We start from the raw sequence: 17,652 nt of genomic DNA, 5'->3' as shown, positions 1-17,652 counted from the left end.
GGACTTGTATTTTGTATAGCGCCAACTTATTCCACAGCACTTTCAGGTAATTTGTTTCTATTGATGGGGGGTCTATGACCCCCCCCCCAGCAAGTTGGGTGCTTATTTTACTGACCTCAGAAGGATGAAAGGCTGAGTCAACCTTGCGCCAGCTACCAGAACCATTCAGGGATTGAACCCACAACCTTCAGGTCGTGAGTGAGAGCTTAGGACTGCATATTGGTCGGGCCCCTGTGATTTTTGTTTTCAAGTGTATGTAATAAAATAAAACACGGGGCTGATAACAGTCAGTACCGTTGTCGTATGTGAACTTCCATGTTGTGTGATCATCTGACACAAGATCACTGAGAATCTTCCCTTAGCTTACAAATGCTGAAGACTAATGGCAGTGATCATTTGTATTTGTCACATGATCGCACAAATACAAGCCTTGTAACAATGACTTGGAATTAAAAGCAAAGCATTCCATCTCCCTTATTTGCATAACCCAGAGGAGCATGAATGGCCTTTTGAGTCTCCTAAGGAGAAAAGATAGTGTTTCTGATCCCCGTCCCTCTTTGGGAGACATGCTAGAGGGTGTGTTCTTTGGAGTCATGTGATACATCAGGTGCTCCATGTTAAGTTGTCCAGGCGACTATTTAAACATGATGAGTCATTATTACTATACCCCTTGAGAAAGCAGATGTGAAAAGTGTGTTGGGGCTCAGGATACAGGTCTTAACTGGCATGTGGGAACAGCTTTGCATTTATATTTTGTGTGATCTGACAGTCTTAAAGGGGTTGTCCCGCGAAAGCAAGTGGGGTTCAGCACTTCTGTATGGCCATATTAATGCACTTTGTAATGTACATTGTGCATTAATTATGAGCCATACAGAAGTTATAAGAACGTTTTCACTTACCTGTTCCGTTGCTAGCGTCCTCGTCTCCATGGTTGCCGTCTAATTTTCGCCGTCTAATGGCCAAATTAGACGCGCTTGCGCAGTCCGGGTCTTCTTATCTTCTCAATGGGGCTCTGTGTAGCTCCGCCCCGTCAAGTGCCGATTCCAGCCAATCAGGAGGCTGGAATCGGCAATGGACCGCACAGAAGAGCTGCGGTCCACGGAGGGAGAAGATCCCGGCGGCCATCTTCTGCAGGTAAGTAAGAAGTCACCGGAGCGCGGGGATTCAGGTAAGCGCTGTGCGGTGTTCTTTTTTAACCCCTGCATCGGGGTTGTCTCGCGCCGAACGGGGGGAGGGGTTGAAAAAAAAACAAAAAACGTTTCGGCGCGGGACAACCCCTTTAATTTATTACCTTGCTTGTCTGGCTTGTATTATATATGACTTAGTAGATCCACTATTGTATATATTGCTATCCTATTTATATCGTGAATATATTTTTAGTCCATTGTTCAAGTCCTGTTCCTGCAATCCAGATACTCATTTATCAACTTTGAAGCTCCAAACAGGTGGAAGTTTATGAACCCTGCAGTGTGGATCCTGGCTTCTTTTTTTGACACCAGAAACCATTAGCAGTCGCTACCAACCACAACCAACATTAACCCAGATGACAAAGAGCACACAGTATACTACACTGCTAATGAGGCTGGTTAACAGAAAGATTCCTTTTTCTCAGTTTATATTACCGTATATTCCGGCGTATAAGGCGACTGGGCATGTAAGACGATCCCCCCCAACTGTCGCCTTATACTCTGGGAATACGGTGTCAAAAAAAAAAACAGTATTCACCTCCCCCGGCGTTCTGCGGCGCTGCTGCAGGCTGTCGCTCCTTCGTCGTCCCCAACAGAGCATTGCTTTCTGGACGCGGGGCTTGAAATCCCCGCCTCCAGAATGCTAATACCGTGATTGGTTAACTCACGCAGCATCAGCCAATTACAGCCATTCAATGACATCATTGAATGGCTGTGATTGGCTGACGCCGCGTGAGATAGCCAATCACAGTAATTCAGTGACATCATTGAATGGCTGTGATTGGCTGACGCCGCGTGAGTTAGCCAATCACAGCATTAACTTTCTGGAGGTGGGGATTTCAAGCATCCAGAAAGCAATGCTCTGTCGGGGACAACGAGGGAGTGACAGCCTGCAGCAGTGCTACAGAATGCCGGCGGAGGTGAGTACTGCTTTTTTTTTTTTTTTTACACCTTTTTTTTTGTATACTCGGCGTTTAAGATGACCCTCGTCTGCAGAGCAGATTTTTCGGGGTTAAAAGGTCATCTTATACGCCGGAATATACGGTAGCCCTTTCCATAAAAGTCCAGCTACCATTTGCTCTGTAGAAGGCAAGTTTCAGAATTTATTTCAATGGGGTTGGTAGTCATAGCTGAGTGCTTTTACTCTGCTACCTGCAGCAGTCCCAAGGAAAACTAATGGAGTGGCAGTGCACATACATGAGCAGCACTCCTTGCAATAAGCCAATCCACAGTCCATAGTTGGGGGGAGATGGACAAGTACATTACATAGTGTGAAGTTGAAGAACTTGTATAACTTTTCTGTAAACAAAATTGTTTTAATTTCGAAACTTGCATTCTACAGAGGAATAATTATAGCTTAAGAAAATATAAAGTTTAGATAACTCATGGCAAAAATGTACAAAGATTTTACAAAAACGCATGCATTTAAAACCAAAGAGGTAGGAGAGAGTTTGCAAAAGATCTAGTTTCTTCTACCTGATGATCCAGTAGGACATGTTCCTCTTCCTCTGGACAATCCTGGGAATATAGAGAACTGGGACATCTCTCTGGGGGATTTCTCTGACTGGATCCATCTATAGGAAATAACCAGAAACTGAATACATTGTATATCTGATGATCAGATGATGGCGAGACTAGCCGACCCTCAAAACTGTCCCCTACAATAAAGGAAGGTCTCCTCTTACCCGGTGATGTGAGGAGCTGCTGGTCTTTCATCATGACATCCTTGTACAGATCCTTGTGTCCTTCTAAATACTCCCACTCCTCCATGGAGAAATAGACAGTGACATCCTGACACCTTATAGGAACCTGACACACACAATATACTGTCATCCTCCAGACTCCTCCCCTGGCGGTATTATATAATGTCCCCCCATTCCCTGCAGCGCTCACCTCTCCGGTCAGCAGCTCGGTGATCCTGTGGGTAAGTTCTAGGATCTTCTGCTCATGTATCAGTGAATGAGGTGAAGGCTCAGTGATGGGGCTCTGGGTCCGGCTCCGTCTTCCTGACACACAGGGTGTCACACACTCACCAGACCACTTCTTCACTACTGTGTAATCCTGTGTATGGTGAGACACTGATCACTACATGGAGGCTAAGAATCCTTCACCTTTCCCGTCATTCCCCTGTTTATTACTACAGATAGGAGTGACATCATGTGAAGCTCTCACCTCCCCAGTTATCCAGTAGATGATCTCCAGGGTGAGGTCTAATATCCGGGCAGCCATGTGGTCTCTGTCCTTCTCTATCCGTGGTGGGTCATTGATGGAAAGCTCCATCATCTTTATCTGTGAGAGTCCTGTACCTAAGGAACCTGAGGGAGACAAGAACATCTTCCATGAAGTGTCTCACTGCTAGGGGATTATAAAGGATTAGTGACAGTGTACAATGGAGGTAACTCATTTACCAGATTACTGATCATAATATACTAGTCAGTCACAGCCTGTTAAATAGTAGTAGCACAATTCAAGCGCTTCAGTGGTTCAAATTAATAAGAGATAATTAGAGTACTCTGAAGTACTTCGGGACCTGTATGCAGAGAACAGCAGGCTTAGCCAATCAGAGGCAGCACTCAACTGTTATTCAATGATGGCTGGGCGCTTCCTCTGATTGGCCACTGCGCTCAGCCAATTAGAGGCAGCACTTTCTGGAGGGGGGGATTTTTCAATCCCCGGCCTCCAGAACACAAAAGAAGAGCTGGACAACTCTTCTAGGGGAGTTAATTTTTTATTTTTTAACTTTTTTTTTTACAGCTAGCCATGATTCTCAGGAAAGGGCTTTTATTTTAAGCCCTTTCCCGAAAATCATTGCCCCGGTGGTAGCCTTCATTCCATAGCTTTCAATGGGGCTGCAGCTGCGCCGGCCCCATTGAAAGCAATGGCATAGCATTGCGGACCTCTGCCACAGCTGTGACATCCCCTGCCATAGCTGTCAAAGCTGTGTCAGTGGAGCACAATGTACTCCCTGTGGGGCTAGCGCTGCTGCCGCTGGTCGACGCGAGGTTAGAGTGAAAACCTCGCTAATGAGAATGATACCATTGAAAATCATTGGTTTCATTATCATGCGTTTTCACTCACTCTCGTATCGCAATGATATCATATCACCAGTGGGTGTTCACCCTTAACCAATTCACCATTTTCATCTTGTAAGCATCCAATAGCATCTTTGACTTTTCTTTTGCTTTTGACATACCCCCAAAAGCTTTTTTTATTGCTTTTGGCCTCTGTTGCAAGCCTCAATTCATTATTAGCTTTAGCTTTTCTGACACTTGACCTACAGTTTCTGCTGACCACATTATATTCTTTAGATATTCCCCCTCTTTCCATTTGATAAACATATTTTTCTTCGTTTTTAGGTGTAAAATGAAGAAACATATGGTGTACAGTTGTATATATCTAATGTAAGTATCATCCTCTATACAGCTATGTGCCAATCCAGTGGAACAGACCTTGCCATTCTAAGGTCTATCACATTACTTAATTCCCTTAGATCCGGGGTGTATGCCACCAGGACCCAGTGATTTGTCTATTTTAATCTTTTTAAGATGGCTCTGCACTTCTTCCTGGGTTAGACAGGTGACATTTAGTGGAGAGTTTACTTCATCGCTCCGCATCTCATCTGACATGTCATTTTCCTCTGTGAACACACTGGAGAATAGGCTATATATTTGTTTTTATCTCATCACTCTACAATTTTTCCTACATTATTTATTAAAGGGCCAACACTTTCAGTTTCAATCTTTTTACTATTTATATAGTTGAAGAACAGTTTAGGGTTAGTTTTACTCTCCTTGGCAATAAGTCTCCTAGTCTCCATCTTTGCTGTTTTTAGTAGTGTATTAGAAAGCCTATGAGGCTCAGCCAGAGGCCAACGTAGCTGGCAGACTCGGAGGCTATATTCAAGCCTCTGGGTGCCAAAGCAACCCATTGGGACACTGCGATCACCCCGCAGGAGTCCGATGGGTGACAGAGGGAGCCCCCTCCCTCCATAAGCGTTTTACACTGACCGTGGCATGTAAAGGGTTAAACAGTGGGAATCAAAGATTTCTTCGGTCCCCGCTGTTAGAGCAAGTGCCCAGCTGTCAAGTATCTACTCGAACTGGCATATACATGCATGTAGACCCTGTAGTTCTTCTGGTGAATGCAAGGACACGCTCTACAAGCAATGGTAGATAGTCAATATATATCGAGTTTGCCTATCTATTGAAACCAGTTGCATGTGGAGAATCATGGAAGGAGATGAAATGGTGAACTTTAGGAAGATTATTTATTTGACTGCGGCTTGAGTAATGAAGTCGATAGTTTCAAAGAAAAATCTTCTCTCCAGGTCTCCTGTGATGTCTATCCTGTGCAAAAACTAAATGGCGCTGTTCATGGGCAGGATATGACCGTATAAGAAACAGGAGGAGAAAAGCATTGTGGCCGTTTACAATAACAAGTATACAACTGCCACAAGGTGACAGCAAAGCACAAGAACATAGAGCAGGGCAGATAAACAGTTCTGTTTATTAGTTGCAACAGCACATAAAATGTTCCCTAGAAGTTTTGTATATTGCCATGGAGAACATATGTTAAAAAACACATATAAACAAAGTACACAACAAAAACAGACACCAACCCCAACTTTCACCATAGACATCTAGTAATGTAAGACAATACAAAATATATGACGACTAAATAGTTAACGCATTTCTTAAACTTTATTTTTAACTTTTGTAAATTTATACTAAGATCAAAACCCGTCAATTTAAACAACTTTTTAATACAAGTTTCTATACAGATGACCTCTAGGAAAACAAAAAAAATAAACATTTCTATAAGATGAAAAATAGCTTTACGGGAAAAAAATGGCAGAATGTGTTTTGGTAGTCCAACAAAAAAAAAGGTGGAGCATTCAGTGAGCAAAATGGCTAAAACGTATCAGGTCACGTAGGATCAAATCCCCGGCAGCAATCAGCAAAACTCCGCCTGTGTTTTGATGTGGAGAAACATTGCGTGTACGGGAACTCAAAAAGCGGCCTTTAATTTTCATGTGTAATGAACCAAATCTTTAAGTTAATTAAGCGTGTTTTTCTCAGGTCTCCTCCTTATTGTAGAGCCCTTATGTGAAATAGACCACAAATTAAACAAAAAACATGTCCTTAACCCTTTGCAATCCAATTTTGGATTCAGGGTTTCCTAGGGTTTTTTTCTCTTTCTGCCATTATACAATAGCGCCATCTGCTGGCTAGAGCCAGTACTGTGGTATGGGAAATTCTGGAGAGGCCCCTCCGACAACAGAGCGGACAGTAATATACAGTAAGAATACCCTGCCGGACGTCTTCAGACATCGGAGCTGTACAGCCTTCAATCAGAATGTCTTTAGACGTCAGACAGTGGATTGGAAAGGCTTAAATGGGTTGTCCCGCGCCGAAACGGTTTTTTTTTTTTTCAACCCCCCCCCCCGGTCGGCGCGAGCCAACCCCGATGCAGGGAGGTAAAGAAAGCTTACCGGAGCGCTTACCTTAATCCCCGCGCTCCGGTGACTTCAATACTTACCGCTGAAGATGGCCGCCGGGATCCTCTGTCTCCGTGGACCGCAGCTCTTCTGTGCGGTCCATTGCCGATTCCAGCCTCCTGATTGGCTGGAATCGGCACGTGACGGGGCGGAGCTACACGGAGCCTGCATTCTGCACGAGCGGCTCCATAGAAGACTGCAGAAGACCCGGACTGCGCAAGCGCGGCTAATTTGGCCATCGGAGGGCGAAAATTAGTCGGCACCATGGAGACGAGGACGCCAGCAACGGAGCAGGTAAGTATAAAACTTTTTATAACTTCTGTATGGCTCATAATTAATGCACAATGTATATTACAAAGTGCATTATTATGGCCATACAGAAGTGCTTAACCCCACTTGCTGCCGCGGGACAACCCCTTTAATACTGATCATTAACTAATTACAGTTTTATTTACTACATAGAAGGGTGAAAATGCAAAGTAGTAAAATAGGAGGAGGAGGAGGAGGAGGAGGGGTCTCTTTGGCTCATTCACACTTTAGTATGAAAATTCTTAAATCAGTTTAAGGACTCGTTCACACGAGCGTGATTTTAGTGCAGAGTAGGCGCATGAAAAGATCGCGGCTATACTACACTAAAAATAGCGTGAACGGTGGTTTTTCAGCTATTAAGTCTTGGGCGTAATTAGCAGTGAAATTGCCCGTTTACATGATCGGGAGCTGCGTGTTGTGCGTTATCTAGCTCGGGATCCCGCATGCGGATTCCGAACCCGGACGTGTGCATTCGGCCTAAGTCCCCAATGGAATTCAGTTATTGCTATGAATGAATCCCGCTTTAACAATCTAAGGCATTTCCACAACAAACAGAGCATGCTGGGGATGTGAAAGCTTGCAGCCTGACTATCTTCAACTGCTGATTCTCTTCCACTGTAAGTGAATGGGGTTCGTACCTAACATTGCTGCGGAATCTCATCCCACATTGCATAGCTGAAATTCCGCAGCAAATCTGCTGTGTGTGAACGCATCTTTACGCATCTTTCAGAAAAAACGTAATCTAACACATCCGTAATACAGATCCGTAATACGGATGTGTTACATTGCACTGCATATTATCAGTATTTTCATCACCGTTTGCCGCAGTCGTTACCGTCATTGGTTTAGTTTTTTTTACAGGGCAAATTTGTATTCACCGGAAGGAAATATTACTAATGAACGCTAACATGGACAAAAAAAGATCATGCCGCTATTTTTAAAAACAGTCGTGAAAAAGATGTAAATAGATACACAGATTTACATTGGGTCTGCATTCTGCAAAAGATGCACCAAATGCAGAGATATGATCTACTCATCTGAAAGTGGCCTTAAAATCCACTTATATGGGAGCAATGATCGCTCAGCAGACGGAGGCGGAGCAAGCTGGAGAATATAGACCAATGACTGTTTACAGAGGCCGATTATAGTCTCATTTTTATGCTTGCACAAACAATGGGTGAATGAATTATCATCCGTCTTCCAATCGCTGAGAGCGTTTACACTGAATGGATTCAGAGACACATAATTCAGTGAGAATCTGAATGATAATCGTTCTTTGTAAAATAGCCCTTTAGGCCTCATGTCCACGGGGAAAATCAGGCCCGCTACGGATTCTACATGGAGAATCTGCAGCGGGTCCCTCCAGCCCCGTGGATATGGGCGCTGAAAATAGGAATTTAAAAGAATTTACCCATCCGGAGCGGTTCGGGAAAGTCTTCTCTTCCTCACAGCCGGATCTTCTTTTTAGGCCGGCGGATGAACGCGTCACGGCTGCGGCACGTCGCCGACGTGCCGCGCGCATGCGCCGGGCACATCCGCCGAGCCGAAGCAAGAAAGATGCGGCCGTGAGGAAGAGAAGACCTTCCCGGTCCGCTCCGGATGGGTAAATTCTTTTAAATTCCTATTTTAGGTCTCCCGCGGATCTGGACGGCTTCCATAGGCTTCAATAGAAGCCCGCGGGAGACCCGCATGAAAATGGAGCATGGTCCAGATTTTTTCATGCTCCATTTTTTTAAAAATCACTTTTATTGACCATCCGCGGGTATTTATCTACCCGCGGGTGGTCAATGCATCCCTATAGGGTGCGGATCCGCGCGCGGGAGAAGAGTTAAAATCCGCTGCGGATTTTAATTCTTCTTTTGCCCGTGGACATGAGGCCTTAGGCAGCAAACCCCACAATGAGGTTCCACACCTGTAACAATTACTACACTCTCCTCCCTTACGTGAGTTCTTTTGATATTTAACAATACATGATTTCTGACTAAGGCCGCCTGCAGACGGCCGAGTCGGATCCGGCGTAGAGAATTCTCGCCGCAGGACCCGATCCGAGCGCCTGCATAGAGCAGCGAGTACTCACCCGCGCCCCATGGCTTTGGCTGCTTAATGTGCCGGCTGCCGGCGCATGCACAGAGCGGAGCCTGTAGTGGGTGAGTAACGTTTCTGTGCGGGGCTCGAAATAGAACATGCTGTGGTTTGTTTGCCGCGCGACATTTCGCGCGGACAAACCGCGGCCATTTGTCTAAGATTGCGTTTGCTAACGCAATCCCTATGGCAGCTTCCAAGGGTGGGAATTCCGCGGGAAATCCCGCCGCGGAATTTCCACACGTCTGCAGGCGGCCTAAGACATTTGCCCCATTCTGAACATGAAAACAGTTTCTCCCCCGTGTGAGCTCACTGGAGCTTAACAAGATCCACTTTATTGCTACATTTTCCACATTCAGGACATAAAAATGGCTTCTCCCGTGTGTGAGTCTCGAAGTTCCATAAACTTTAATTGCTGACTAACGCATTCAAAATGGCTTCTCCCGTGTGTGAGTTTTTAGATGTTTAGCAAGGTGATGTTTCCGACTATAACATTTCCCACATTCTGAACATGAAAATGGCTTCTGCCCCGAGTGGCTTTTTGAATGTTTCACAAGATTTACTTTATGGCAAAAACACTTCTCACATTCAGGACATGAAAATGGCTTCTCCCCCGTGCGAGTCCTCAGGTGTTGAATAAGACTTGATTTCCGCGTAAAACATTCTCCACATTCAATACATGAATACGGCTTCTCTTCTGTGTGCATTTTAAGATGTCTAACAAGACCAGATTTGTAATAAAAATATTTCCCACATTCTGAACAGTGGAACGGCCATTCATCTCTGACTGTTCCTCCAAGCAAAGATATATTGGATTTCTTTTGAAAATCTGTCCCACAAGAAAATATGCCACCCCTTCTTTGTTTACCAATTAGTGACTGGTTAGATGAAGGTTTCCTGTCACTCGCGACATCAGCAGATAGATCTTTGCTGTGAAGGACTATGGGTACATTAGGGGTTATTGAATTAGGCTGTGTGGTATTATCTTCTACTTCATATGCAGATATGAGATGTCCATGGTGGCCTCTACTCCAGTCTTCACCTAGAGGAAAACAAAATATTATTCCTCCCCCCCAAATTTTTATTTTTTTTTAATTTAACCTATCAATCTTTGTTGAGACAACAACAAGAAGGAAGAAAACATAGTAAAATGAACAAGCAAGAAAAATAGGATAACATAATAAGTACTTGGGCATCGGGTCAAACTCCGCTGCGGGATCCCGCCGGCGGGCTCCAACCCGGACGTATGCAGGCGGCTTTACGGCCTATTTCACACGGGTTACAAAATCTCGCTACAAGACCCATGTCTGTGAAGCTCATGGTTTCTAATGGGTTCCTTCACATGAGGTATGGATTGTAGTCTGAAAGAACCCATTGGAAACCATGAGCTTCACAGACATGTGCTTTGTAGTGAGATTGTGTAGCCCGTGTGAAAAAGGCCTAAATCATCATCTGTTATTTCCACATTGCAAAAGATACTATATCAATATCTAATAAATGTAAGCAGAACATAAAGCAGATATATATATATATATTCATTGACATCCACATTATCATCAAATGCGGATAGTTCTAGGTCATCTTTTCTAGCTCACAAATTATATACCAGTATGCCGTCCTTCCCTTCCTCTCTAAGATTGCCCCAGGATGGATGAGATTTAGGTGAGGGGTTACAGAAACTTTTTCTATAACTCCTATACACTGTATCGATATCTACCATTCACCTCTATGAGAGTCAGGGACTGCTCACATAAGCGTATACGGTGTGCAAAATCCACAGTGTTTGTACGGCGTGTGGACATGCCACATATTAACGTGTAAGCATTTTTCTTGTGCATGTATTGCCTGCATATTTCACTAATACATATGCAAATAAGGAAGATGGAACAATACCTCTACAGCACCACCTATTGGAAGGCAGCATTCCTGCAAGTCAATGTCAGACTCTTTATAAAAAAGTCTTTATAACAATGACTGGGAATGAATGACTTCCAATAGGTGGCGCTGCAGAGGTATTGTTCTCTCTCTTATTTGGATATTTCCCAGAGGAGCATGCATAGCCTTATAAGTCTCCTTCCTCACACACCTTCTAGGTGCTCTCCTTAAGGAGAAATTATACCCTTCCCGACTTACTAATACATAGTACTGAGCATCTTACATCTACAAAAAAAACCACAAGCAGGCAAAAAGGATGTCAGAACTGTCCCTCTCAGGTCTCTTAGCGAATATACATGTAACATGCTGCAGCAGGGTGAGAAGAGAAGTCAGGGATGGGAGATATGTGTCACGGAGGTTGCTGGCCTCTGTAATGTAGGTCCGAGTCACTCTGACTCCAGCCCAGAGTTACACCTGAGCCAGAAGCCCAGGTGGGGCTCAGGCAGCTGTTGGATTTAAACCCCTTAAGGCCTCGTTCACACGAGCGTTGTTTTGTATGCATCGGTGCTGTGCAAAAAGCAGAGCTGCATGGATATGCAAAAAACAGAGTGAACGAAGCCCAGGGCTGCAGGCACCAACCACAGTGATTGTCCGGGAAGGGCTTGAAATATAAGCACACTCACCTCTCCGCCGCTGACAGGGCTCACTTTGCTCCCCAGCAGTGCACTGAAGCTCTTTCAGCAGATGGGGAGCCAATCACAGGCAGCGCTCAGCCATTTACTGAATGACAGCTGAGCGCTTCCTGTGATTGGTCACGGTGCTCAACCATTCAGTGAATGCAAAACCGATTTGAAAATTACTGCAGTGGTTGCTGGCATCCCATTGCTTTCAATGGGGCCACCGGTAGCAGTAATCCACTTGTTTCTGCTTTCTATCGTTTTGGCAGCTTGATGGCCCTACAAGTAAGCAATGGGGCCTGGAATTTATTCAGTTGTGCCCTGAAAGCCAATGGGTGTTCCCTCTATTATAGGTGTAGCCATGTATCCTTTAAGTATCATAGAATGGGGATACAGTGGGGATACAGTGGAGGTCTTCCTGAACACAGAAGAACCAGCGTTATAAAATTTAGGTGCGTCTTGTTTCTGCTTGAAACAAAGAAAACGGTCACGAAAGTAATATTTATGAAAACAATTATATTTTATTTAACGTTATAATAGTCTTTACAAAAAACGGTGGTGTCAGAATGCAGAGCACACACCTAGATAAATGGGCTAAGGGGTTTAGATTTCAAAATGAGGTCACTTGTAATGAGTTTTCTATCGTTTTGGCAGCTTGATGGCTCTACAAGTGAGTAATGGGGCCTGAAAGCCAAAGGGTGCTCCCTCCATTATAGGCCTTGCCATGTGTCCTGCACACTGGGACTACAATAGTTGTTTCTGAACACAGGACAAACCGGGGTATCCATTTTGGGCTACAAATCTTCATTCATATGTGTGCTGTACAAAAAACCCCAGTTTTTAAAATTACACAATTGGCAAAAAAATGAGCAATTTGAAGTTTTTCCTTCAACGCAACCATTCAACACCTCTCACACCTAACGTATCATCTCTTCCTAGTTTGGAGGAGAAGCAGATTGAAGTATCCATTGATGTCAGCTTTATTACTGTAACACTTAGCGAGGTCAGCATGAAACCCGTCTTGGGTTTCTCATCTGAGCCATGAAACCCCTTTAATCCTGCGATCACATCTATCACACATTTATGGCATACCCTGTGGGTATAATATATTATACTATGCACTGGTCTTAATTAAAAACCCGAAGTCTGGATTATCCAAAAATTGCATTCCCATTAAATTCACATCCTGAAGACAGTGCAAGTCCCTCCTAGACGCACCCCATGGGGTCCATATAACACAGGTTGAGGATCTAGGTCTATTAAGTTATCTTCACTCTGAATCGGCATTTGTGCTCCAATTAGTCTATGATTGTATTAGTATCTGACCATATTGTATCACACTGTTGTGGTGCCAAGGAACATGATGGGATATTACGGCACTAAATTAGAGGGTAGGTGCCCTCTAGACACATGACATGCAGCATATGGGGTCCATACAACAATGACTAAGAATACAGGTCTAGGGTAATATATAACCATCACACTCAATCGGCATTTGAGCTCCAGGCTTTTTTGTATTGGTTCCCAGGAACATGATGGAATATTAGAGAGGTAAACGAGTTATTAGTAATAATAATTATTGGAGGAAGATCATTTTCTGAGCTATCTTTCAGTTAAGCTCCATTTACACGGGACGAATGTTGGGCAAACGATGCCCAACACTCGCCCCTGTGTTTCCTCGCTCCCATGCTCCTGCACGGGAGCTAGCACAGCTGGTTGGTTCACGGAGCGGCCAGCAGGGGGGTGGGGCAGTGCAGGAGATTACTCTCCTCTTGCTCCCCCGCCTTCTCCATTGCCATAACACAGTGGCCGCTCAGTACTGAACAACTGCTGTTTAAACTGCACAATGAGCGATGAACTTCATCGCTGATCTTTTCTGCAGCATAAACGATAAGCGATGAAGCTCATCATCCAGTTTAAACAGCGGCCGTACAGTACTGAATGGCCGCTGTGTCATGGCAATGGAGAGAGGCGGGGGGGGGGGGGGGGGGGGGGGCGAGAGGAGAAAAATCTCCTGCATTGCCCCGCCCCCTGCTGGCTGCTCCATGTACGAGGCAGCACTGCTAGCGCCTGTGCAACATCACGGGAGCGAGGAAACACAGGGACGGGTGTCGGGTATCGTTTGCCTGACATTCATCCCGTGTAAATGGAGCTTTAGTCCATTAGTAATTTACAGTCAAACAAGATTTATGAAAGGCTCTTACCATTTACTGCCACTGATATGGGTTCATAGAGTCCACTCGTCGTTCCACCAGAACTTTCCTGCAAGAATCACACAATAGGACATCTCTATTTTATTTTATGTCCATCAATACTCTGCACTATTGGTGCTCACCCAGCCTGAATTGAAACTGCGGGCCAGAATCAAATTAAAACATTTCATCACAATAGATACAGCCGACGCCCGCGTTGTATGGAGGAAGAGCACCCTGCGATCTCCTTCAATACACACCCCGGACATGCAGGACGTAACCTTAGGTCCTGTGTCGTTAAGGGGTTAAAAAGTGGTAAAACATAACTCCATGTAACCTAAGGTCAGCCCTGTTATGCTCGCACAACTGTGGAAATCATAGAATCATAAAGTTGGAAGGGACCTCCAGGGTCATCGGGTCCAACCCCCTGCTCTGTGCGGGATTCACTAAATCATCCCAGACAGATATTTGTCCAGCCTTTGTTTGAAGACTTCCATTGAAGGAGAACTCACAACCTCCCGTGGTAACCTGTTCCACTCATTGATCACCCTCACTGTCAGAAAGCTTTTTCTAATATCTAATTTGTGTCTCCTCCCTTTTAGTTTCATCCCATTGCTTCTAGTCCTTCCTTGTGCAGATGGGAATAGGGCTGATCCCTGTGCACGGTGACAACCCTTCAGATATTTTTAGGCAGCTATTAAGTCTCCTCTCAGCCTTCTATTTTGCAAGCTAAACATTCCCAGATCCTATGACAGTACTTAGGACATGATCTGCAGACCGCTCACCATCTTGGTAACTCTTCTCTGAACTTGCTCCAGTTTGTCTATGTCTTTTTTAAAGTGGGGTGCCCAAAACTGGACACAGTATTCCAGATGAGGTCTGACTAAGGAAGAGTAGAGTGGGATAATGACCTCACGTGATCTAGACTCTATGCTTCTCTTAATACATCACAGAATTTGCCTTTATGGCTGCTGCATCACATTGTTGACTCATGTTCAGTCTATCATCTATTACTATACCCAGGTCTTTTTCACATGTGCTGCTGCTAAGCCCAATCCCTCCCATTCTGTACATGCTTTTTTCGTTTTTCTTGCCCAAATGACTTTGCATTCTCCTTGTCAAATACCATTCTGTTAGTCGCCACCCAGTGTTCAAGCTTTCCTAGATCTTTTTGAATAATCTTTCTCATCGGCAAATTTGATCAGTTTCCCATCAATTCCCTCCTCCAGATCATTCATACAAATGTTGAACACTGGGCCTAGGACAGAGCCTTGTGGTACCCCACTTGATACATTCTTCCACTTGGATGTGCAGCCATTTATGACTACTCTTTTAGTATGATCACTCAGCCAGTTGTGTATCCACCTAACTGTTGCCTTGTCAATCCCATATTTGGTCATTTTTTCAATAAGTATGCTATGAGATACTTTGTCAAATGCTTTACTAAAGTCAAGATATACTATATCCACCGATTCTGTCATAGAAGTAAATTAGATTAACATGGTATGACTTGTTTGGCTCTGGCTAATTACTTCATTTTCATCCAAGTACTTGCATACATGCCGTTTAATAATTTATTCAAAGATCTTTCCTAGTATAGAAGTCAGGCTCACAGGCCTGTAGTTTCCTGGATCCGCCTTCTTCCCTGTTTTGAAGATAGGGACGATATTTGCCTTTTTCCAATCTTCTGGGACTTCTCCTGTTCTCTAGGAATTTTCAAAGATTATGGCGAGTGGTTAGCAATTACCTCTGCTGCTTCCTTTAATATCCTAGGATGTAATTCATCTGGACTTTGAGACTTGAATTTATAGCTAAGTGTTAGTTAGCTAAGTGTTCCCTCACCATCTCTCTGCTTACAGATAGCCTGCATTCTTTTATTCCCCCAATAGCACAGGAAAGATCCAGTTTCTGCAGACCACATTATAGTCTTCTTTAGATATTTCCCCTTCTTTCCATTTGATGAATATATTTCTTAGTTTTTAACATGTGTGCAATTTCTTTGTTCATCCATCCTGGTCTCTTTAAATGCTTCCCATTCTTCCTTCTTTTAGGGATTGTTAACGATTGTGCTTTGAGAATCTCATTTGGCAATATTCCCCAACCTTCTTGGACATTTCTGTCCTTAAGAACATCCAACATTGGAATCTTTCTAGCATCTTACTGAATTCATTAAAATCTGCCTTTCAGAAATCCAACCTTGAGCTCCGAGTCTTCTCAGGTCTTCCTCCCCTCTTTATCCAGAATTCAAGGATATCATGATCACTGCCGCCTACGGTCGCAGACACTCTTACTTCCTCAACCATTCCCTCCCTGTTGGTAAGAATTTGGTCCAAGATAGCAGATCCCCTTGTTTTCTCTTCTACCTTTTGCAACATAAAGTTGTCAGCAAGAGCGGATAAGAATTTGTTGGATCCATTACTTTTACCTGAGAGAGATTCCCAACAAATGTCTGGATCTGTAAAATCTCCAATGCTCACTATGTCATGCTTTTTTCAGAGCTTGTAGAAAGAGTTCATCCATATCTTCTGCTTGTCCAGGTGGCCTACAGTCAATGCCTACAATGGTGTCCTTTCTGTTGTTCTCTCCTTGTATTCTTACCCAGTTTCTACAGAACTATCATGCTCTGAAGCTTGAATCTCGGTGGAGATCAATGTTTTCCTAACATACAACGCAATACCTCCTCTCCTTTGTTTAGGTCTGTTTCTTATAAATAAGTTGTATCCTTTAAGCTTTGTATTCCAATCATGTGCATCATTCCACCAATTTTCCATGATGCCTATGACATCATATTTCTCTTCCTGTGTTAGGAACTCCAATTCCCCTTGTTTGTTTCCCAAGCTCTGTGCATTTGTGTAAAAACATTTTAGTTTGTGATCGGTGTCTCTTGCTCCTCTACTTTCCCTCTGAATTTTTTTGTCTTTGTTCTTTCTTTCCACTTCTAATAGCCAGGTTCTCAAATGTATTAATTAGCTGTATATGTTTACCTGGCCTTTCACTTCCCTTCCCATATTGTTTCCAAATGGAATGTCCCATCCATCTGGCACCCTCTATCCTGCTTAATTTGAATGATAATTCACATTTGCTTACCACCAGCACACTGCACAGTATTCAACCTCACTCAGAAGGTAACATGTCAAAACTTAGATGTAGGTGTTCCCAAGTTGTCAACTGGTGTAAGGATAGTTTACATACTGCTATCTCTTTTGGCACATCAGTGTATATTCAGGTGGTGTTGCGGCGGTCCTGGGATCGCTTTCCTGCTAAATAGTTTGTTGCAGGTTTTGGGTGTGTTTCTGTCTTCTGGCTCTGGTGGGAGTGGTATTAGTAGAGAAATGCTTGATCTCCCCTGTGGGTATTTTGTCAGGGCTATTTAGCCTGGCCTAGGTGTGGGTTATTTTCAGTCATCCGCTGGCTGTGGAGGAAGCCAGAAGCTTGGAGATGGGTCCTGTGTTTACCTGTGCAGACATGGCATAATAAACCGCCTACACTTACTTGGTGGGATACCTTGCTCTCATCTTGATATGGATCCCATTGAGATTTTGGCAGACCAGATAAGGAAGCTGGCAAGTGAAGTCGCTGAGGTTAAGCATTTGATTTTGATGGCTCTAGGTAGGGAGCCTAAAGTTGAATTACCCGATCGATTCTCTGGAGACAGACAGCAATTTGTCTCATTCAGAGAGTCTTGCAGGCTTTACTTCAGGTTGCGCCCTGTGTCCTCGAGTGACAAGGAGCAGAAGGTGGGCATCGTGGAAGTTGATTGAAAGAAAGGAGACCTTTCTAAATGGAGTCCTTATTCTTCCTGTATCTCTGTAAAGGTATCTTCTGTAGAAATT

General features: G+C 44.0%; 1 protein-coding gene across 1 annotated transcript in view; it reads right to left on the bottom strand.

Moving 5' to 3' along the window:
- Positions 1-17,652, bottom strand: part of LOC136620532 (zinc finger protein 84-like) — a 30,261-nt gene that overhangs the window by 7,501 nt on the left and 5,108 nt on the right. The window contains exons 8-12 of the mRNA XM_066595380.1: positions 13,832-13,889; positions 9,944-10,117; positions 3,360-3,502; positions 3,081-3,248; positions 2,664-2,996 (exon numbers count right to left, since the gene is read on the bottom strand). Of these exons, the coding sequence (XP_066451477.1) occupies positions 2,664-2,996; positions 3,081-3,248; positions 3,360-3,502; positions 9,944-10,117; positions 13,832-13,889 (876 nt within the window). The remainder of the gene's footprint in view (positions 1-2,663; positions 2,997-3,080; positions 3,249-3,359; positions 3,503-9,943; positions 10,118-13,831; positions 13,890-17,652) is intronic.

The sequence above is a fragment of the Eleutherodactylus coqui genome, chromosome 3, assembly GCF_035609145.1.
Source record: "Eleutherodactylus coqui strain aEleCoq1 chromosome 3, aEleCoq1.hap1, whole genome shotgun sequence".
Classification (NCBI taxonomy): domain Eukaryota; kingdom Metazoa; phylum Chordata; class Amphibia; order Anura; family Eleutherodactylidae; genus Eleutherodactylus; species Eleutherodactylus coqui.
Note: the sequence above shows the minus strand (reverse complement) of the source record. Positions and strands in the feature narration are given on the sequence as shown.